Source organism: Cucurbita pepo, chromosome LG18 (genome assembly GCF_002806865.2).
Source record: "Cucurbita pepo subsp. pepo cultivar mu-cu-16 chromosome LG18, ASM280686v2, whole genome shotgun sequence".
Classification (NCBI taxonomy): domain Eukaryota; kingdom Viridiplantae; phylum Streptophyta; class Magnoliopsida; order Cucurbitales; family Cucurbitaceae; genus Cucurbita; species Cucurbita pepo.
Genome location: NC_036655.1, coordinates 3,145,665 through 3,167,597, shown reverse-complemented (window position 1 = coordinate 3,167,597; position 21,933 = coordinate 3,145,665). Strand labels below are relative to the sequence as shown.

The 21,933-nt window shown below is 32.8% G+C and overlaps 2 protein-coding genes, 1 long non-coding RNA gene and 1 other non-coding gene across 4 annotated transcripts; 3 read left to right on the top strand and 1 right to left on the bottom strand.

Moving 5' to 3' along the window:
- The first annotated feature begins 1,245 nt into the window (after window positions 1-1,245).
- On the top strand, window positions 1,246-1,333 carry TRNAS-GCU. Its single transcript has one exon. It is a non-coding gene; the product is annotated as a tRNA-Ser (tRNA).
- A 1,084-nt stretch (window positions 1,334-2,417) lies between these two features.
- LOC111780509 lies at window positions 2,418-21,421 on the bottom strand. Its single transcript, XR_002812853.1, has 4 exons — window positions 21,410-21,421; window positions 11,418-11,422; window positions 8,479-8,480; window positions 2,418-2,677 (listed from the first exon to the last, which is right to left on the bottom strand). It is a non-coding gene; the product is annotated as an uncharacterized LOC111780509 (long non-coding RNA).
- LOC111780504 (beta-glucosidase 12-like) lies at window positions 5,213-9,568 on the top strand. Its single transcript, XM_023660930.1, has 13 exons — window positions 5,213-5,272; window positions 5,740-5,831; window positions 5,910-6,006; window positions 6,097-6,231; window positions 6,310-6,387; window positions 6,495-6,582; window positions 7,820-8,075; window positions 8,152-8,267; window positions 8,341-8,558; window positions 8,653-8,684; window positions 8,783-8,888; window positions 8,962-9,064; window positions 9,195-9,568. The coding sequence occupies exons 1-13, from the start codon at window positions 5,263-5,265 to the stop codon at window positions 9,361-9,363; spliced, it is 1,500 nt and encodes a 499-aa protein (XP_023516698.1). The 5' UTR covers window positions 5,213-5,262; the 3' UTR covers window positions 9,364-9,568.
- LOC111780502 (beta-glucosidase 12-like) lies at window positions 16,425-19,996 on the top strand. The gene is made up of 13 exons (XM_023660928.1): window positions 16,425-16,632; window positions 16,724-16,793; window positions 16,873-16,931; window positions 17,090-17,165; window positions 17,430-17,507; window positions 17,616-17,703; window positions 17,836-18,091; window positions 18,535-18,650; window positions 18,741-18,958; window positions 19,145-19,176; window positions 19,269-19,374; window positions 19,466-19,568; window positions 19,664-19,996. Exons 1-13 carry the CDS (start codon window positions 16,471-16,473, stop codon window positions 19,830-19,832), a joined length of 1,533 nt encoding a protein of 510 aa, XP_023516696.1. The 5' UTR covers window positions 16,425-16,470; the 3' UTR covers window positions 19,833-19,996.
- Window positions 21,422-21,933: the final 512 nt, after the last annotated feature.

Here is a 21,933-nt window from a genome sequence, read left to right as displayed (position 1 = left end):
GAGGCAATGTGTCAGTGAGTTGGCAAAGCCCTGAAGTGGGGTGGACATGAGATCCTACATTGGTTGAGGAGGAGAACGAAACATTCTTTATAAGGGTGTGGAAACATTTCCCTAGCATACACGTTTTAAAAACCTTGAGAGAAAGCCCAAAAGGAAAACCCAAAGAGGACAATATCTACTAGCAGTGAGTTTGGACTGTTACAAAAACATTCATTATAAGAGTGTGGAAGCTAGCAGACATGTTTTATTCCTTATAAGGGCGTGGAAGCTAGCAAACCTCTTCCTAGTAGACGCGTTTTATTCTTTAGTTTACTAGTGGTGGACTTGGACTCTTACAAATGGTATTAAAGCCAGATACTGATCGGTGTGCCTGTGAGAACGTTAGGCTCCAAAGGGTAGTGAGAAGATTCTACATCCGTTGGTGAGAAAAACCAAATCAAGGCTAGGCTATTACAATTATATTTTACTAAACTCCAACAAACTATTTTAAGGTAGTTGACTTTCATGAATGCATGCATAGTGTGAGTGTCAGCTTTCAACGTCCATAAGAATATGTAAATATAAAATATTAATTAATATGATATAATTTTTATGTTAAAAATAAAATTAATTTAAACAATAAAATAATTTAATTTTAATTAGAGTTCACAAATTTTAATTTAAACAATAATACTAAGAAAACATCTTATGTAGAGTTCATAAATTTAATTTTTAAAACTAAAAAATAAAATAGTAAATAGTTTTCAAATTTTAATTTAAATTTTGAAAACAGATAAAAGAAATAGACTAAATTAATAAAAATATCTCTTTAATTTTTTTTTTATAGAAATAGTTAATAATTTGTTTTAAAAATATGTTAAAGTTTTCTTGTTTTCTTTTAATATTATATTTAAAAATATCTATGAAAGCATTAACATCTTTTATCATTATAAAAAAATTCAAAAAAATATTTATTATCTATAATTTTTTTTAATGTTACTTATGTATTTTTAATTTTTTAAAAAACATAAAAATATTTTGGAAATTTATAAAAAATTCAAAAATATTAATAAAATTTTGGAAAATAAAAAGTATTTAATNATCCATCGATATATCTAGATAATTATATATATCGATATAATTATATATCCATATAATTAAAGGGTAGATAAAGATAATCAAGAGAGATAAAGAAGGGCTTTTTTCAAGCCTTCATTTTCTATTTTTTATACTATGTATCATAGTAATTATCCTTTTTCAATTTGGGGAGAGATGGCTGAGTGGACTAAAGCGTCGGATTGCTAATCCGTTGTACGAGTTTTTTGTACCGAGGGTTCGAATCCCTCTCTTTCCGTTTCTGTCAATTACTTGGTATTTTTTTATAGTTTAGGAAAGATGTGGAATAGATAAAATTTTTAGAACATTTCAAAATCAAGCAATGAAAAAAATCATTTGTTTTATTCTTCACGTCCCGGATTACGTCCCGGGTCATTAGATAGGAATCCGAAAATGANGAAAACATCTTATGTAGAGTTCATAAATTTAATTTTTAAAACTAAAAAATAAAATAGTAAATAGTTTTCAAATTTTAATTTAAATTTTGAAAACAGATAAAAGAAATAGACTAAATTAATAAAAATATCTCTTTAATTTTTTTTTTATAGAAATAGTTAATAATTTGTTTTAAAAATATGTTAAAGTTTTCTTGTTTTCTTTTAATATTATATTTAAAAATATCTATGAAAGCATTAACATCTTTTATCATTATAAAAAAATTCAAAAAAATATTTATTATCTATAATTTTTTTTAATGTTACTTATGTATTTTTAATTTTTTAAAAAACATAAAAATATTTTGGAAATTTATAAAAAATTCAAAAATATTAATAAAATTTTGGAAAATAAAAAGTATTTAATTTGTAAAAAAACTAAGGGTAAAATGAATGAACGGTTGGGATTTGAGAAACTTCACAGCCATTCATTTAAATCAACAGACCATGTGAATGTGGACCCCACTTGTACAATGTAGAAGTCAACGGCTTTGTTCAGATTGTCAGCTCCGATTCACACATTTGTATCCCAATTTCAGAACACATAGAAACTATCGTCGGATTGCTAATCCATTGTACGAGTTTTTTTGTACCGAGGGTTANGGCTGAGTGGACTAAAGCGTCGGATTGCTAATCCGTTGTACGAGTTTTTTGTACCGAGGGTTCGAATCCCTCTCTTTCCGTTTCTGTCAATTACTTGGTATTTTTTTATAGTTTAGGAAAGATGTGGAATAGATAAAATTTTTAGAACATTTCAAAATCAAGCAATGAAAAAAATCATTTGTTTTATTCTTCACGTCCCGGATTACGTCCCGGGTCATTAGATAGGAATCCGAAAATGAAGAGAGAAACAAAGAATATTACTACTGTATAAACAAATAGTTTTAGAGTAAGCATTACACAATCTCCAAGATCATTTTTTTTTTTTTTTTTAAGAGAATAGATTCTCTATCTTAACCTGTTTTGACACCAAGAAATGCAGTGAAGTTATTTCTAGAAAAGAAATAGGAAAAATTTTTACGAGTTGAGTCGTTCATTACTGAAAATTGTATTTCATACCTACAATTATATATTGTGGGGGACTCTAACAGGGTCGTTCAATGGAAAAAAGTAAGAATAAGAAAATGAGAGTGATCCAGATTTATCACCTTTACCAAGCCGAGTCATAAGTAAGATAAGACAGACGTAACGATATCGACATGAGTTTCAGAGATACACTTGTTGAAGAGTTAGGCCGTAACTTCGAAAGTCGAAGTTTCGAAGAAAATTTGGGCATGCAATTCTAAAGTCAAGTTCGTCTATATGAAATATCAAAGCTCGCCAAATTTGGTGTCAATAGAACACCATATGAACTCTCCACGATACCATATGTCTGATCACCAAAATCATGTCTGTATTCACCCTACAAAAAATGCATCAAAATATACCTGGTGTCAGCTCTCAATTACTCTCGTGCTATTGGCCTAAACAATCAAACCTTATGTCACACTTTTTCATTGAGATGTTCCACAAGCTTTAGAAATCGAATACGGTGGCTTCTTGAATTGAACTCAAAATTTTACCCCAAGATAATTGGATTCGTTTCTCAATTCTATGGTTTCGTTTTTGTTTAACAAAGTTTAAGTTGAGAATTATGGTAAATCTTCTACTTTTATACCAATTGAAATCATCTTTCAAACCAAAAATCAAGCTAACCCGGGTTAAATCAAGCTAACCCTAGTTAAGTAGAATTCTTAGGAAGACCAAAAGGGTGTGATTTATGGTAATGAATCAACATGTAGGTACAATATTCAAAATTTTGAGGCAGACAAAAAAACAAGAGTCGCTCTTTTGGTTGGTAGGTAAACTAAATGTTCATATTGTTGTTCTAAGTTCAGATCTAGATCTAGCCACACGGTTTCACAACTTATGAAGTTTTGTCATTTCTGGCATAAATAAGGCTAGCCACTTTAGTCGAAGAAAAGAAAGATTGGAAAACTAGTACAAATCTCTAGGGATACGCTTCAGTTTCGAGACCCATTAACAATGTCGTGGAACCAAGACTTGAACTTCCTAGAGGCTAGAGTAAGGCTTATGGCTACTTACTAGGTTGAGGATGCGATGAGGGCCCTTTCCCTCAGTGATGTTCGACAAGAGCCTGTTAGTGAGTGCTAGTCCAACAAACCAGGCTAGAGGGTGTGCGAGCCCACCTAGTGAGTCCATAGTTGCATGCGTTGACCATATGTAAAGATGTACTATACATCTGATCTTTCCCAAACTAGAATGCTGCCTAATGTCATGCTATGATAGGTTAAAAGATTGCATGTGTTTGCATTTCTTGATCCCGATAGTGGAGTTACAAATTGAATATTTCTTAAAATAAGTTATGTGCTACTCTTACATTTCAGGTAAAGATAAGACATTTGCATGGATGACGACGGTGTCGCAATGAAGGCTATGAAACCAGTGTTAGAGTAACTGCGTTATGTCTTTTTGTAGCCTTTAGGTTAGAGTAGACCACTGATTTGTTTTTCCATTTGGTTATTATTTTCTGCTTTACTATTTTTTCTTGTGTTTTTTTTTGATGGTTTACTTTAAATGTTTAAGTCCATAACACCATTTGAAATTATTTTTATGGACATTGAGACACGTTTAAAACTTTTGGTATATATGTGATTGAATTATATTTTAGCCGACAGAAGTAGTTGTTCCTAATAAATTATATTGTCATGTGTGAACATTTAGAACTTTTTGGCATACGGGTGGTTGAAGTATTTTTAGCCGGCAAACTAGTTGCTCCTAATAAATTCTTTGTACCCATTAAGTGTGACAACACGAGCTAACCGCTAACCAAATAACTTGTACATAATGGAGGAGTGACCTTATTTTTAAAATAAAAATCGTGAAAAAAGCCATTACAAGAGGTAGATTTTTTTATGGGAGTTGAGACACGTTTAAAACTTTTGGTATATATGTGATTGAATTATATTTTAGCGGACAGAGGTAGTTGTTCCTAATAAATTATATTGTCATGTGTGAACATTTAAAACTTTTTGGCATATAGGTGGTTGAAGTATTTTTTGCGGGCAAAGTAGTTGCTCCTAATAAATTGTTTGTACCCATTAAGTGTGACAAAACCCATACCCTCAACCTCGTTGGTAATTGTTTGAATCATCAAAAGTTAAGGAATTAAATAAGGATCGTTACCAAATTAATAATATTCTTCTTTAATCTAAACGGTTAATAACTAAATTAAATAAAAAAACTTATGACAGTTTACCATGACCCCTTGAACCTTATAATCATGAACGACCTTAATAATCATATATATGAATTACTTTCCAGGTCTAATTTATTAAGAAAGTAATTTATATATGTTCGATGAAAGTCCCACATTGCTAATTTAGGGAATGATCATGTGTTTATAATAAAAAATACTATTTTTATTGGTATGATGCCTCTTGGGAAAGCCCAAAGCAAAATCACGAGAACTTATGCTCAAAGTGGATAATATCAATTGGGGAGGGTCGTGTTCATCTAACATGGTATCAGAGTCATGCTCTAAACTTATGAATGCCAATAGAATCCTCAAATGTCAGACTTATGGTTTCTCGACATTTCTTTATTTTTATTAAATTAGACTTAATAATCATGAACGACCTTGAACCTTATAAAAAGGAGGGAACCGCAGGCTTCAATCCATTAAGAACAAAAAAAGCTTTCTTAACGAGACCCTTGCTCCTCTGAAGTTTCAATGGCTAGCGGTAAATGAATTACTTTCTTTTATTTTTCTTCGTAGTCCATCATTCCATCATATTAGTTCGGTTCTACATCTCAATTTCCATCCAAAATTCTTAACGAAATACTCTCATTTCAAATATTTTGTCATAAATATTTAGAAACATTCTTTACAACGATGTGTTAGGAATCACGGATCTCCACAGTAATATGATATTGTTCACTTTTGAAGGCTTTTCCTTTTGGGCGTTTTCCCAAAAGACCTCAACCAATGGAGATGTATTCCGTACTTGTAAACCCGTGATCATTTCCTAAATTAGCCAATGTAGGACTAGCTTCCAACAATTCTCTTTCTAACATACACATTTTAAAAACTTTGAAGAAAAGCCCAAAAGAGAAAGCCTTCAAAAGTAAAAACTCACCTCAGACAGCAGTGAGCTTAGACCGTTACAATTGCGTTCTTCCCTAAACTTTGTGCTTCACGTGTTTGCAGTTACGGATACCGATAGCAGTCAGCTTATATTAATAAGACGAAGCAACTTTCCTGAAGACTTCGTATTTGGAGCAGCATCTTCAGCTTACCAGGTTGAGTAAAAGTTGCATATAAAAACAATAATAAATTAAGAACAAAGAATGAGTATTGATTTGTTATGGTTTGATCAGTATGAAGGTGCTGTTTATGATTATGCCAATGGAGGTATTGGTATTCATTATGGCAAAGGGCTAAGTATTTGGGATACCTTCACTAAAAACCATCCAGGTATCTCCATTTCTCTCTCAATGTTGCTTATTTTGTTGAATTGGACACACAATTATGGGTCTCAATGTTGTTTATTTGTTAAAATTTCAGAGAGGGTTGTTGATCACAGCAATGGAGACAAAGCTGTTGATGAGTATCATCGCTATAAGGAAGACGTTGCCCTCATGAAGGACATAGGTTTTGATGTTTATAGATTCTCAATTGCTTGGTCAAGAATTTTTCCAAGTAAGGGCTTAGAGGTGAATTTAATTAATATTTTGGAAGCTTAAGTTTATGAACATTAATGTTGTTGTTGAATTTCAGCCGGAAAGCTTTGTGGGGGTGTGAACCAACAGGGAGTTGGGTACTACCATAATCTCATCGATGAAATGCTTGCAAATGGTGGGTTCTTCTTCTATTCTTCATTTAATTACTGATTCATCTCATTCATTATGTTAACCTAAGTTTTATTAATCTCAAAATGAGTCATATAATTTCCATTTACGTAGGCATCAAACCTTATGTCACACTATTTCATTGGGATGTTCCTCAAGATTTAGAAACCGAGTATGGTGGATTCTTGAATCTTCAAATTGTGTAAGTAAATTTCTATACTATTATCGTATTTTCCCTCAATTTAGGAATCACGAATCTCCACAATCATATGATGTTGTCCACTTTCAATATAAGCTCTCGTGACTTTGCTTTCAGCTTTTGCAAAAGGCCTCGTACTAATGGAGATAGTATTCCTTGATTATAAACCCATGATCATTTTCTAAATTAGCGGATGGAACTTTCATCCAACAATAACAATAGCAACGTGGGTTTTGTAGGGACTAAATTATTTATATATAGGCTTTAATTATCCCTTTTGGTTTAAATTATCATGATCATTAATGCTAATTGATTTACATAATCTAATAACACATTCACTACAAAGTATACAAATTAAATTAATATTGTAGAAAATATTTTTTTAGTCTTGTTTATTACCAAAATAAATAAGGTCTTTAGTAACAATGGCTTTATTTTAGATTTACATTTCTAGAACTAAAATCTTCAATCATAAACAAATTTGATTTTGGACTTGTAAGAATTTGGAGAAAATTTCATAATTATTTACGTGAGATCCATCCTCTTTCGACTTTTCCTTTCGAGTTTCCTCTCAAGATTTTAAAAAAGTGTCTACTAGGGAGAGGTTTTCACACGTTTATAAAGAATCTTTAGTTCCCCTTTCCAACGGATGTGGATCTCACAATGTTTGTAACAACTCAAGTCAACCGCTATCAAATATTGTATTTTTTGAACTTTCCCTTCAAGGTTTTAAAACGCATCTACCATAAACATTTCCCCTCTTATAAGAAATGTTTCATTCCTCTCCGACCACCACATTGTAGGAAAGGAGAACGAAACATTCCTTATAAGATGTGAAAACTTTTCCCTAGTAGACGCGTTTTAAAACCGTGAGGTGTTTTAAAACCATGAGGTTGATAGTGATACGTAATGGCCCAAAGTGGACAATATTTACTGGACTTTGGGCTGATACAAATGGTATTATAGTTAGACATCGAGCAGTGTGCCAGCGAGAATGCTGGTCGACAACGGGGGTGGATTGCAAGATCCCACGTTAGTTGGAGAGAGGAACGAAACATTTCTTATAAGGTGTGAAAACCTCTCCTTAGTAGACATATTTTAAAATCCTAAGGCTGATGGTAATAAAAAGATAATATCTATTAGCGGCGAGATTGAATGACAACAGTATTCAATAACTTTGCATTAAGGAAAAGTGAAATGTTTTGAAAGACATAAAAATAATGGTGCAAATTATTTGCAGAGATGATTTTCGAGACTTTGCTGAGTTTTGTTTCAAGGAGTATGGACAAAAAGTGAAACATTGGATAACCTTAAATGAACCAGTCATGTTCGCATCCAAAGGCTATGGAACTGGAGAACTCGCACCCGGTAGGGGTGCAGAGTGGGATCCAAGTCGCTATCTTGGTGGTAATTCTGGCACCGAACCATACACCGTTGGTCACCACCTTATTCTTGCACACGCCGCGGCTGCCAACCTTTACAAGACCAAATATCAGGTTCTCTTTTGTTGTTTAATAAAGTTTAAGTTGGGAGCTCATGTTTATGCATATTTAAATTGAATGGTACTCATAGGCAGACCAAAAGGGCGAGATTGGCATCACATTGGCATCAACATGGTACATACCATATTCAGATTCTGAGGAAGACAACAAAGCTAGAGATCGGGCTTATGATTTTTCACTTGGTTGGTAAGTAAATTAATATCTCTAAGAACTCAACATTTTGTTGCAAATATATGACCAAATAATTAAATGCATTTAGGATGTTGCATCCAATTGTTTATGGAGATTATCCACAAAGCATGAGAGATTTGGTGGGGTGGAGATTGCCCAAATTCACAAAGGACGAAACCACTTTCATCATGAACTCCTTTGATTTTCTTGGCATAAACTATTACACAGCTAATTATGCAAAACACAATCCCAATAGCGTTCACCGAGGGGAAAGCTATTTGAATGATATTCATGCAACTCTTTCAAGTATGCACTCTTTCAAATATACATTTTAATTCATCTATAGTATGACATATCTATTCTATAATTTGACTTTTTATATAATATCTTTGCATTGTAGCTGATCGTGATGGAATCTCAATTGGTCCAAAAGTAATAGCGTTCGAATTAGTTTGAAATTGTTATTTTGAAGTTTAAATTCCTTTTATGCCTATTTAAATCCAATGATTTTCTATTTATGAATGGTGTAGGCCGATCCAAAGTCTTGGATAGCTGTTTATCCCGAAGGAATACAAGACTTGTTGATATATATAAAGGATAATTATCACAATCCAGTTATCTATATTACAGAAAATGGTATTGAAAAGGAGTTTATAATTTAATTATATGTTTAATTAGTTTGCTCATTAGTTAAACTTTACCATGGCAGGATACCTCGACTTTGATAGCCCCAATGCTAAACATTTAATAAGAGACGAAGGCAGAGCCAAATATATTCATGACCATCTCATTTATATTCTTAAAGCATTGAAGTAAGTAACAAAGCAAAAGATTAAGCTATTAATTACTTGTTTTTAATTATGATATTTTAGTGAAACTTCTATTCCTACTATTTGAACATTAGTTGATTGTAATTATGTTATATTTTGGAAATTGTTGTAGGGATGGTGTAAGGGTACGTGGCTATTTTGCATGGTCATTATTGGACAACTTTGAATGGGCACGTGGATACACTATGCGCTTTGGTCTCATCTTTGTTGATTTCAACAAGAATTTGATGAGAATTCCGAAAGATTCATCAAAATGGTTCCACCATTTTCTCAAGACCTAAAAATGATACACAAACCGTCCGTATTGTATGCTATATTATCATTTTGTGTGTTGTTATTGCAACCTTCTAGAGCACTTACTACTAGGAGAAGATACTAAATAAATTGCAATGACAAATGCTTTTATTTTTGACGAAGTAACTTTATGTTTTCTATCGAAGGTATGAAGTAAAATAAAGAACGTTATGTTTTCTATCGGTGGTATTAAGTAAGAGTTGTAGCATTTTGATTTTCTACCTTTAAAAAGTTGGAGCTTGAACTTTAGAGTGTGTTTAATAAGTATCCATTATAAACTCATTTAGTTTAACCTTAGAAAGTTACTCCCTATATTTTTTTTTTCACATAATAGTCTACGGGAAAGTTACTCCATAGATAAATTAGTCTTACTATTTGCTTGGTTGGATGAATTAAATAAAGTATGAACGAGACATGCTCTGATGCCCTCCATATGTAGTAGTCTATGATTATATAGCATGTATTGTGGTATATTGTGCTATGACTAAGTATGCTATGACTTATGTTATAATACGTTATATTGTAAGTTAGATTATTAGATGTTTATGTTATGTTATGGATCTGGTTGTGACTTCCATGTCATATGATGCATAATACCTATATATATATATGATATGTCATGCACACTATGTTAGCATGATTACTTCATGATTGTGAAATATTGTTACGCCACGTGTATTCATGAATAATGAAGGTACAATTTGCATCATATGTTTATGTCATAAATTAAAATCTGAAGGACCTCATGTATTTTATATGTCATGTGCATCGGGATACTTCTCCGTTGTGATGAGTATGAACGCGTACATTACGATATCAATATATGATATGATATTATGTTGGCTCCTTTCTCCTCTATGGCTCTAATAGCATGAGCGTGCACTAGTTGAAGGGTATGCCCAAGAGATACGTATACGCCCACTTGGTGAGTTCATGTGCGCGTACGTGGGCCGTGTGTAGAGAAGTACTATACGTTCAATTTTTTGCCCGGACGAAAAAGCAGAGTTCAAAACCATGAAATGTTTTTTATGAAGGATAGGTTCCCCCATGATTGTTTGTGTATGCATTTTTCGATATCAATAATTGAGTTATTTACTGAGTATTTCTTAAAATACTCGAGTCACGTACTACTCTTATTTTTCAAATGAAGGTAAAACATCTTTGTATCACTAAATCATAGCATTGTCTTAGTAATTATCGATTATCATCATAGTAGCACATGCATCACATTATACTATAACATGTGTTAATCATACAACATTTAACTCATTCAACGAAGCTTCAAGGCGTTCTAACAATACGTTCACTTATTCGAGCTCCAATAAAGTCTAATTTTACTATCAATAAAAGAGCCTTGAACCAATTCAAGACCAAAAGAATTCAATTGATCTGACCCCACAACGATTTTTTATTTGAAGGTTTGCTCTCGATCGTCGCTAGTTTTTGTCAACACTTCAAGCCGCATGCAAAGCCTCCGTACGCAACCTTCTCCTTTGTCTCTCGTTAACTGATTCACAGGACCTTGTCTAGTGATAACCTCTTAATTCTTTCTCAATTTTTCTCATCTCCCTTGAGATATTACTCTCTCATTTTCATTGTCCCATAGTGTATTTGATTGATAGGTCTAATGGGTCAAATTAAGTTGTAGTCGGTTACTCTCTTGTGACACTCGAGAAAAAGAGGGATACATGAATGAACTATAACTACACCAGAATGGAAGTGATTCAGATGATAGAATGATTAATAAAGACATAAAATAATTGAAAGTCACTACATATACCAACAAAGTGTACCTACCTTTTCGATGCCTCAATCATAAAAATTTCATGGTTAAGCGTGCATTACTTGAAGCAATTCTATAGTGGGTGACTTCTGTGAGTGGGGACAAAGCATGTTGGAAGGAATCGTGATGGTATGTGGTGATAGTCTTCACTCTTAAGAAGTGAGGAGTAGGTAACGTGATCATATCGCAGGGGATTTAGGAGAATGCTAATGCCATCAAATGCCGAATCCAAATTTTGAATCCTGATTTCGTCACTACCTATACTAACAAGTTGCACTTTTCTTTTTAATAGTTCAATTATAAGAATTCTATGGTTAAGTGTGCTTTACTTGGGGAGGGTAACCTCTTTAGAATTTTTCTGGGATGCATGTGAATGAGAACAAAACATATTCGAATAACTCGTGTTGATCTGTATGATAGTCTTAATTCTTAAGAAGTGAGAACACCTATATTGAGAAGTATTACACATCTAGTCATACTCGAAAATATAAGTATAATCCAAGATCAATCACAATTTTAGATCCCATAATTCAGGCACGTATTTGCATTTTCTTATGCAACAATGGGCTCACTTACTAAATATTTTAAANTTTTTTTTTTTTTTTTTTTTTTTTTTTTTTTTTTTTTTTTTTTTTTTTTTTTTTTTTTTTTTTGATAAAGACAATAAGATTCTAGACAAGTGACAACGGCTGGCGTGGGGCCATGGGACAGACAGTCGGCTATTGCTTTAGTCAACCATGTTACTTTCTTTGAAGACTCATTTGAATCTAAATTTTAGTTATTTTATTTACCACTAGTGTTTAGTTTTATAGTTTTAAGTTTCCAATGATCTACACTAAAAATTTGACAAGTTCTGTAAGATCTAAACTATTTTTGTTTCAAATTAATTAACGATTTCCTCACGTGTTACAAATAAGGTTGTTATATATAAATATAAGTGATAACTATTGAAAATATTAAATTTAATATCCCTCGTAATTTAAACCTTTGGGTAATTGAGCTGATAGAGATGGTTGCACATGGCTGGTTGCCTTGATTGAGCTGCTCATGTTTGACGTTTTTTCTTGATTCCGATGAACAACTAGAACAACCAACCCACTTGGTTAACTAAAATAATGTGATGAAAACCTGTTGTCGTAAGATATTTAAACATTTTTTTTTTTTGTTTTTTTGTTGAAGTTTGAATGAGATCCAACATAGAAGTATTACCATCTTGGCACATGATTATTGAAATTTACGTACGAAACTTCTTTACGACACATTTAACGATATAAAAACATTGAAATCTTCGTATTTTTTGTATTAAAAATATCTTTAAAACTTTCCGATTTTAGGTAGAAACCATACTTTGTTCTCATGTAGTTCTAACGAAAAAGCTGACTCATATGCTTACAAACTATAGATATTATGTGGACTGTACTCCTCCTAATAAGTTTATTATCGGATAATTTCTATAATTTCCACGTAATACACTAATGACACTTCATAACATGTGTATCTATGACACGATCCTAGAAGACTTAACTCACTAATTTCAATATGGACCTTATCTACTTAGATAGGTTACAGCTGACAATCTTTTAATAGTCTTCAACTTGTATCCAATAATACATCGGGAAGGACCCATTTTTTTTTATATATAATAAATACTCAATTATTATTATTATTATTATTATTATTATAATTTCAATTTTATTCTTTTAAAAGTTCAAATATTACCGTCTTAAATTTTGCGATAGCAAGAGGTAAACAAACGCCTCGTGATGAAGCAACACACCGAGTGTCAAGGGAAAATGAGCCTCATTAAAACAAATATAATAAATATGTATCGTTTTATATAATCTAGATTAATAAATATACCTTTAAAGTTTGCACTTTATCTTAAAAAATACTCTAAAATTTATAAAAACTACTCTTAAATTAAAAATAAAAAATAAAAAAATATTTTTGTTAGGGTAGTTGCATTTGTTCATGTGAGGAAACATAATAATAATAATTATTATTATTATTATTATTTTGTTTATGTCATCATTTTGTCTTTTACCCTCGGTTTTGAAAATAGCAATTGGTTAATTATATAGGTAGCTTATTCGCGTGGTCACTCGCCTCCTCTTAAGGTGGGTTATCAGTGTAGCAAATCTGTTCAAGGAGCCCTCACCATTTCCACACGTGATATAAGCACTCATTATGAGTAAACAATTGATGTAGTCCTTCGTCCTCTCTTAGAACAGGTTTATGTAATTACAGTATAGCCTCTTAACTTCTTTTCTATACACAACAGTAACTCCTGAAGTCATCACGATGCACTATCTTATTTGACCTTAATCAAACTCGATGGTACACATTTCTAGATGCCTATTGCTTGGCAAGTGCATTATTGGATATGAGTTAAGTCATTGAAGTACGGTAGAAAACAAAAGATGAGTTTTGTCCATATGCAAAATCAACTGCGTGGAATCGTGAATGACAAGGACAATTAGAGTTTGACAGTTATCCAAGGAGTTCGTAGCGCCAGGGTGCTGCATGGTGGAACCAAAATGAGCGTCGAAGGGACCAAAGAGAGAAAGAGATAGCGACATTAGATACTAGTCAGTTAGATACATTTTTTAAAAAAATACTGTTTGTTTTTATTATAATAAATATCCATTCATAACGGATCTCTATGTTGTAGCGGAAGCGACACACCTACAAACATATATGAACATAGAGACATAAATATTTATGTCGTTCGAAGAGAAGAAATTTCCTACATCCATAGGTGAGAGTCAATTACTATAACCAAAGTGTTTACAAGTGTACCTCTCACACTACACAGTCTCATTTATAAAATTCTTCCAAATTGCCTCTGGATAAATAGAAAATGACACTAACTTCACATCTCATAACAATGCTAGACAAACCTTTATATAAACATAGCAATACCTATTTTTGATTCATGTATCAATATGGAAGATGAACCAAATAAATCTTAATAGATGCATGAATAGAATCGAGAACGTACCAAAAATTGCACGAATTCATGAACGAACTATTCATGACAATTCAGGACACTTTTAACCGAAAAAAAACATTATTGTCCTTTTAACAAAGAAGAAAATGATTGAATGTTTGGTTACACTTCGGATCCCTTTTCTAATTTTGTCTCTTTTCTCTTCCTCCACCCAAATAAACAAATAAAAGAGAAAAAAAAAAAAAACAATTAGAAGATTAAAAAAAAAATGTTTTTTTTTTGTTTGTTTGTGTCCTAAATTTGGGATCCAAATTTGTGAGTTGGAGCTGACAATCTGACAAGATTAATACATTAAACAAGTGGGGTCCACATTCACGTGAAGAAATAGAGTTAAAAAAAGTAAAAAATTAATAAAAATTTATGCTAAATTAATAAAAATTTAATTTAAAAAAATTAGCTTAGAGTTAAGTTAAAATATTCTTTCTCCTCGAACAAAGTACGTCTCCCCTTAATCGAGACTCGATTTTTTTTTTTTTCTTTTGGAGTCTTCGAACAAGGTATACCCTTTGTCCGATACTTTAGTACTTTTTGACTATGCCTTCAAGGCTCACAATATTTTGTTCGACATCTGAGAATTCTATTAGCATGGCTCTAATACTATGTTAGGAATTACGGATCTCTACAACGGTACGTTCATTTTTTCTAAAAATTCTAATACTCATGGCTTTGCTTTGGGTTTTCTCAAAAGGCCTCATAACGATGGAGATAGTATTCGTTGATTATAAACCCATGATCATTTCTTAAATTAGCCGACGTGGGACTTTCATCTAACATATACGTCAATTTTTTTCTAAAAATTCAATTTTCTTAAGAAATAAATTAAACAAAATTTAGTTAGTTTTGAGAAAATACTTTTCAAATTTGAGCAGCCCACGTTTTTTTTTTGGTATTTCTTGGTGGGTCATAACTTATCCATATCCTCTCCCTCTCCAATTTGTCTTCCTACCTTCCAACTTACCACTTACGTGTACGAAATTATTAATGTTCAACAATAAACCTAAAAATTGAAGTATTAAACATTATAGACGTTGACGCCCAAATCCATGCTATGTATGTAAAAAAGATATTTAGATATCTATACTATGAATAGCTTCCTTAAATTCAACCGCCTTAAAAATGGTTTGGAGTTTTGTATTAATTTCGTATCTAAGAGCTTTGAAATCGTTAGGACGTAGTGACCATACTTTTGTATTGAAATAGAGTTGCTACGATATGCATGACATGATCTTTTTAAGTAGGAACGTTCATTTAAAATAAGTTATAGAACGATGTCGTGGACTTAAACGTTTGTATTAAAAGAAAAATAGTCCAGGTGAAATATAAATAAAACCAAAGAAAAGATTTAAATGATGTACTAATCTAACTTAAGATTTACAAAATATAAAAATGCAACTACCCTTATACAGTGTGAGATATCATATTGATTGGAGAGAGAAAGGAGTGTGAGCACGATGCTGGAAAATGAAGGGAGGTGGATTGTGGGATCCCACATGGGTTGAGAGAAGAATTAAATATTATTTATAAGTGTGTGGAAACTTCTCCCTAGCATACACGTTTTAAAACCTTGAAGGGAATCCCAAAAGGGAAAGCCCAAAGAGGACAATATTTGCAAGCGGTGTCTTGGGGTGTTATAAATGGTATTAGAGTTAGACACTGGGTGGTGTGCCAGCAAGGACACTGAGCTCCGAAAGGGAGTGGACATCAAGCGGTGTGTCAGCGAGGACGTTGGGCCCCTATGAGTGCCTACAAGAACGCTAGGTCACAAAAGTGGTGGATTATAGGTTGAAAAGTTGAACAAACCATTCTTTATAAGAGTGTGAGAACCTGTCCCAAAGGTGTAGAAACTTCTCTCTAACAAATACGTTTTAAAACTTTAAGGGTAAGTTCAAAACGAAAAGCACAAAAAGAACAACATCTGCTAGCAGTGGACTTAGACCGACACACAGATCCTATGGTCTTCAAGAACTATAAAATAGTTACAAGTTTAGTATCAACTTGTTTGAAGTTGACCATATAATAAACCATTTAATGATTGAAAGCTAATTTCAATCCACCTTATTTTTCTTGTCCAAGTAGTTTAACTAGATTTAGATCTCCCATTGAATTAATTATTTATGTTAAATTCAAAACTTATGAAATTTACTATTGAAAACGTTGGTTTTGTTGAATTTAAAATTTTTGTTTTGAGATAATGAAGAAGAGTAGATGGTAACCATCTAAACTCTCTCCCAATGTCTCTATATAAAGCTAGTTAGAGAGTAGTGGAAGTCTCAACTATCAAACCAATACCCATTGGTAACGATGGCTTCCAAGCATACCTCAAACCTCCTCTCTCTTGCCTGTATGCTTGTCACTCTAGTGGTCTCAAAGGCCGCCGTTGAGCCAAGCCATCCCATCGATGCTGTAAGGCGAAGCAGCTTTCCTAAAGGCTTTGTTTTTGGTTCTTCCTCTTCTGCTTATCAGGTGAACCAAAAAAGCTGTTCATTTTTTCATTTTGATTCTCCAAAATGCATAAACATTGATGTCATGTTGTTTCTTTACAAACTTTGTTCAGTATGAAGGTGCTGCTTTCAAGTATGGAAAGGGTCCAAGTATTTGGGATACCTACACTCACCAACATCCAGGTTCGTTCTTTCTCTCTCAAAATATTCTCTCTAAAAGATATTAGAAAAATTAATTTACATTGTTTTTGGAAAATTGTAGAAAGAATCGCGGATCGCAGTAACGGAGATATAGCTGCTGATTCGTACCATCGTTACAAGGTTAGTGCAACAACCCGACTCAATACATCTAGCTTAGTCTTCAGACATTCTAATAGTAAAATCATTTATCTTGGTGTTTCTCCACGAACAAAATTTAATATCTCTTATCTCTTTTTTATAATGTGAAACTAATTAATAGTTCTTCATATGTATTACAGGAAGATGTTGCCATTATGAAACGGATAGGTTTTGATGCCTACAGATTCTCAATAAGTTGGCCGAGACTTTTGCCAAGTAAGAAAATTAAACATCCTTTTACTAATTATTTAAACATACTATCTTCAAATACTATATTGTCGGTTTAGGTACAAATTTAAAAAATATTATTTTGAGATTTCATATCAGTTAGGCAACAGAACGAAACATTCTTTACAAGAGTGTGAAAACTTCTCCTTAGCAAATATGTTTTAAAATCCTGAAGTTGACGACGATCCATAAATAAAACTACCTTATGATTACATTTGTTATTAACATTATAATCCTTCTTTATTAATGTAGAGGGAAAACTTAGTGGTGGGGTGAATACGCAAGGAATTGTGTACTACCACAACCTCATCAATGAGCTCCTTGCCCATGGTTGGTATCATCACAATATTTGGTTAAATCTTATTGATGTTTTCAAACATTTTGGTCAAATTTAGTCAACATATGACGTGGTTGTGATTTCATCGATGTTCTTCGTAGGCATTAAACCCTATGTCACACTTTTTCATTGGGATCTTCCCCAAGCTTTACAAGATGAATATCAAGGGTTCATGGATGATCGAATTATGTGAGTAACTAATTATTTCGATTTTTTCCACTATTATATAATAATAATAAAAAATGGTAAGATGACATTATCGATCAATAATTTTTACCGATATGAACATAGTTCAGTATTGATTGTAGAAATTCATTGCAGAAATGATTTTCGAGATTACGCTGAACTTTGCTTCAAGGAGTTTGGAAATAAAGTGAAGCATTGGATCACCTTCAACGAACAATACATCTTCATTACAAATGGTTATGTGTTTGGACAATTTGCCCCTGGTCGATGTTCTTCTTGGCAACCATTTAATTGCCTTGGTGGAGATTCTGCAACCGAACCATACATTGTTGGTCACAACCAAATTCTAGCTCATGCTGCAGCTGTTAATGTTTACAAGACTAAATATCAGGTTATCTCCTTATTATTACAATAATAGTTGTGAGATCTCAAATTGATAGAGAAACAAAATATTATTTATAAGAGTGTGGAAATCTCTATTTTGTAGAAGTGTTTTAAAATTGTGAGGCTGATGACGATATATAATGGGCTATAGCGGACAATATCTGCTAGCAATAGACTTGGACTATTACAAATAGTATGAGAAAAAAATACCAGGCGGTGCGTCAACGAGTACGCTGGGCTTCCAAGGGAGGTGGATTGTGAGATCCCACATCGGTTGAAGAGGGGAACTAAGCATTCTTTATAAGAGCGTGGAAACCTCTCCTTAATAAACGTATTTTAAAACCATGAGATTGACAGCGATACGTAACGTGTCAAAGCGGACAATATCTACCGGTATATATACATTTGTTTCATATCATAATTTCTTAAATATATTGAATTAACATGTAGGCACACCAAAGAGGTGAAATTGGCGTCACATTGTTTTCGAATTGGTATGTCCCATATTCCGATGCTAAAGAAGACAAAGAAGCTACAAGTCGAGCTTTTGATTTTTCTCTTGGTTGGTAAGTAAATTAATACACANCTACCTTAAAATTTCCAAAAAAACAAATTATATCCATGTTCCCAAATTAATTAATTGAGTAATATTGTAGGTTCTTGCATCCTCTCGTGTATGGAGATTATCCACCAAGCATGAGAACTCTTGTGAAGGAGAGATTGCCCAAATTCACAAACGAACAAAGAATTTTGATCTTAAATTCTTATGATTTTCTTGGCATAAACTACTATACAGCTAATTATGCCAAATTCGATGCCAATGCAACCAGTGGAAACACGAGCTATGTGAACGATATTCGCGCCACTCTTTCAAGTACGAATTTAATTAAGTTAATGTACTTTTAAACTTTCTAATAGTTCACTCTATTTTAAATAAAAATGGACAAACTCTTTCAAAAATAACTATCTTTTGTTTAAATTCATATTTCTTTTCTCATGCAAATAAAATATTTTAACTATATTTCATTTGATTTTGTGTAATGATGGGTTCGGATCGTAGCTGACCGTGATGGAGTCTCAATTGGTCCAAAGGTAATTTAATGTGCAAACTTCCCTTCAATAATGTCTTTTTAACTATATTGATTCGTGATTACTTTAATAATTTGTAATCCATGTCTTTACAGGTGAATGCATCATCTTGGCTGGCCGCTTATCCAATAGGGTTAAAAAATTTGATGATCTATATAAAGGATGTTTATAAAAATCCGGTTATCTACATCACAGAAAATGGTATAAAAATCACTTTTTTACATCATCTTGAAGACAAAAAAGAAAAAACGTATCTACGTACCTTATTAATGAATCAAATTTTGCATTTCAGGATCACTCGATTTTGATAGCCTCAACGTTGACAAACTACTTAGGGACTTCTTTCGAATTAAATACTATCATAACCATCTCAAGAATCTACACGATGCAATCAAGTAAGTAATTAGAGAATACATTTTTAGAACTATGTTTGGTGCTAATTAGAGATGAAATAGTTCGGTGCTAACTCCTTTTTTGAACAATATTGTAGGGCTGGTGTAAGAGTAAAGTCATACTTTGCATGGTCATTATTGGACGTTTTTGAATGGTCGAGTGGATTTACCGTCCGCTTTGGTGTCGTCTACGTTGATTACAAGAATGGCTTGAAAAGAATCTCTAAAGACTCAGCAAAGTGGTTACACAATTTTCTAAGCACTTAAATATGATTCACAAACCCTCCAATGCCATTTGCTTCTTCTATCATGTTAGAATGTTGGTTTGTCATGCAACCTTAGTAGGCATTAGAAGCAATTGAACCTTTTATCTTTTTGTTTTGTGTTTCGTATCAATAAATGGCGCGAAGTCTTTTTCTTTGTCTTTATGTTAAAATTTTCGTATTATACTTTTATTGTACTAAAAGAATTAATTTTGTGTTCTTAAATTTTGAGGAGCATAATATCAGCAGGTGATTTGTAGGTAGGGTGAAAAGTTGAACACAAATCGAGAAGAGATTACAAGACACTCTGTCAAATACTATTACACTTTGCTTTACTTAAGAATGCATGTGATTTTTTGGGTTTTTTGGGATGAAAACTTAGTAGAGTGGAGGGTATTTATAGGAGAGACTAGACAAGTTATACATCAAATACCTAAATCATTTTCCTAAAATATTTAGGTATCTTTATTCCTAAAATACTCGTCTTCTTCTATGACACATAGTACCTTTGAATCTCATTCATCCTCCGTCTCCTTTGTGGAGGTTGCCACATTGCTTTCGACGGAATTTTTTCTGAACCAACAATTGTTGGACATGTGACTCTTCGTCCTGTAATTGTAGTAAATACCTTCAAATCTTTCCCTTGAGAACTCTTGTTGTCATTCTTCTGAGCTCTCCCAGGTTGTGCAGTTCCGTGGTTCTTATTTTGTCACAATTTTGTATCCACGTTTGATAGACTACTTTTTGTTTCTTTGACTTTCACTTGGGTAGAGTGCTTCTTCTTCACCCTTTTGTTTAGGCATGCCTTATGGGCTGACTAACAAATTTTCAAACTCTACAAGTTATGGTTGAGCGAGTCATCCTTGTACAGTAATATGAAATTTTTATATTCTGGTTGCAATTCGTGGATAATGATCCTCTTTATTCGAGCTTCTCCAATGACAGACTTCGAGTCTACCCAACAGATCGACTTGATCTTGTAAAAGTATTGAGTAATCATCATGTCGTATTGTGAGATTGATAAAATCTTGTTCTCCAGAAGTTGTAACCTCGTACCATCTTTCTTTGAGAACAACATCACGAATATGTCTCATGCTACTTTTGGTGTCTTGTAATCTCAAATGTTCTTCTTTAAGAATTGCATCACGAATGTGTCTCATGCTTCTTTTGGTGTATTGTCATCCCAAATGTGCTCTAACACCTCTTCTTCAATTGTGGTTTTCAAGGCAAACATTGCTTTGTCTGATTTGATTCTTCATTTGCGCAAGGTGCCATTAGAATTCTCCAACACCATAATTTTGCTTCTGCCAACGACCTCCCAAAGATCTTGTTCTTGTAAATAGGACATCATGCATGTTGTCCACGTGTTTTAGTTGTTGTTGTTGATTTTCTTAATTCTTTCAAGGATTTAGAAATTACCCATCCGGTTGTCTATACATCAGTAATACCAAACAAGTTTTTTTTGACACAAAACTTGGGAGTCACGGACTACTCACGACACGAAAAAACTCACTCACTAATAATCTCAAGAAATTGTTTATGATGTGGAAGATCAGATAAAGCTGCAACCACGGAGCATACTAAGAATTTAAAGAGATTAGACAACCTATACAAACCTCGATCTGATATCATATTGTTAAACGCGAACTCCTTATGATTTGAATGTTTTTATATCATAAAATGTGTGATGAAATTTTTTTCTTATGTTGGCTTCAATATTCATGAGCTAAGATGGTAAAAAATTTATATTTTTCTCTCTTGTATCCTGTTCAAATTTCAACCAAAATGTGTAAATATCTTATGGCAACAGATATCCATCATACTATTTTAGTTAATCATGTGCGTTGTTCAAGTTGTTTCGGATCAAGAGTAAAAAAAGAAAAAACAACAATAGCTCAACCAAGGCAAGCAGCCATGTGCAACTAACTCTACCAGCTAAGAATTATTTTTGGCAGCTCATTTGCAGGTAAATGTTTAAAATACGATGGATAGTAAATGTGAACTTTTTATTATTATTAACAGCGAAGACCGACAATAATGCACTGTTTCATGGCTTCTACCATAGTCGTTGTCATCTATCTAGAGTCTTCTTGCAAAAAAATTTA

Excerpts from the sequence above, each read along its gene's own strand:
- LOC111780504 (XM_023660930.1), top strand. Across the intron at positions 5,832-5,909 it reads CAGCATCTTCAGCTTACCAG|TATGAAGGTGCTGTTTATGA; the intron begins GTTGAGTAAAAG and ends TGGTTTGATCAG. Across the intron at positions 8,268-8,340 it reads TATGATTTTTCACTTGGTTG|GATGTTGCATCCAATTGTTT; the intron begins GTAAGTAAATTA and ends AAATGCATTTAG.
- LOC111780502 (XM_023660928.1), top strand. The coding sequence starts at position 16,471 with ATGGCTTCCAAGCATACCTCAAACCTCCTCTCTCTTGCCTGTATGCTT. Across the intron at positions 16,794-16,872 it reads CTACACTCACCAACATCCAG|AAAGAATCGCGGATCGCAGT; the intron begins GTTCGTTCTTTC and ends GGAAAATTGTAG. Across the intron at positions 16,932-17,089 it reads ATTCGTACCATCGTTACAAG|GAAGATGTTGCCATTATGAA; the intron begins GTTAGTGCAACA and ends TATGTATTACAG.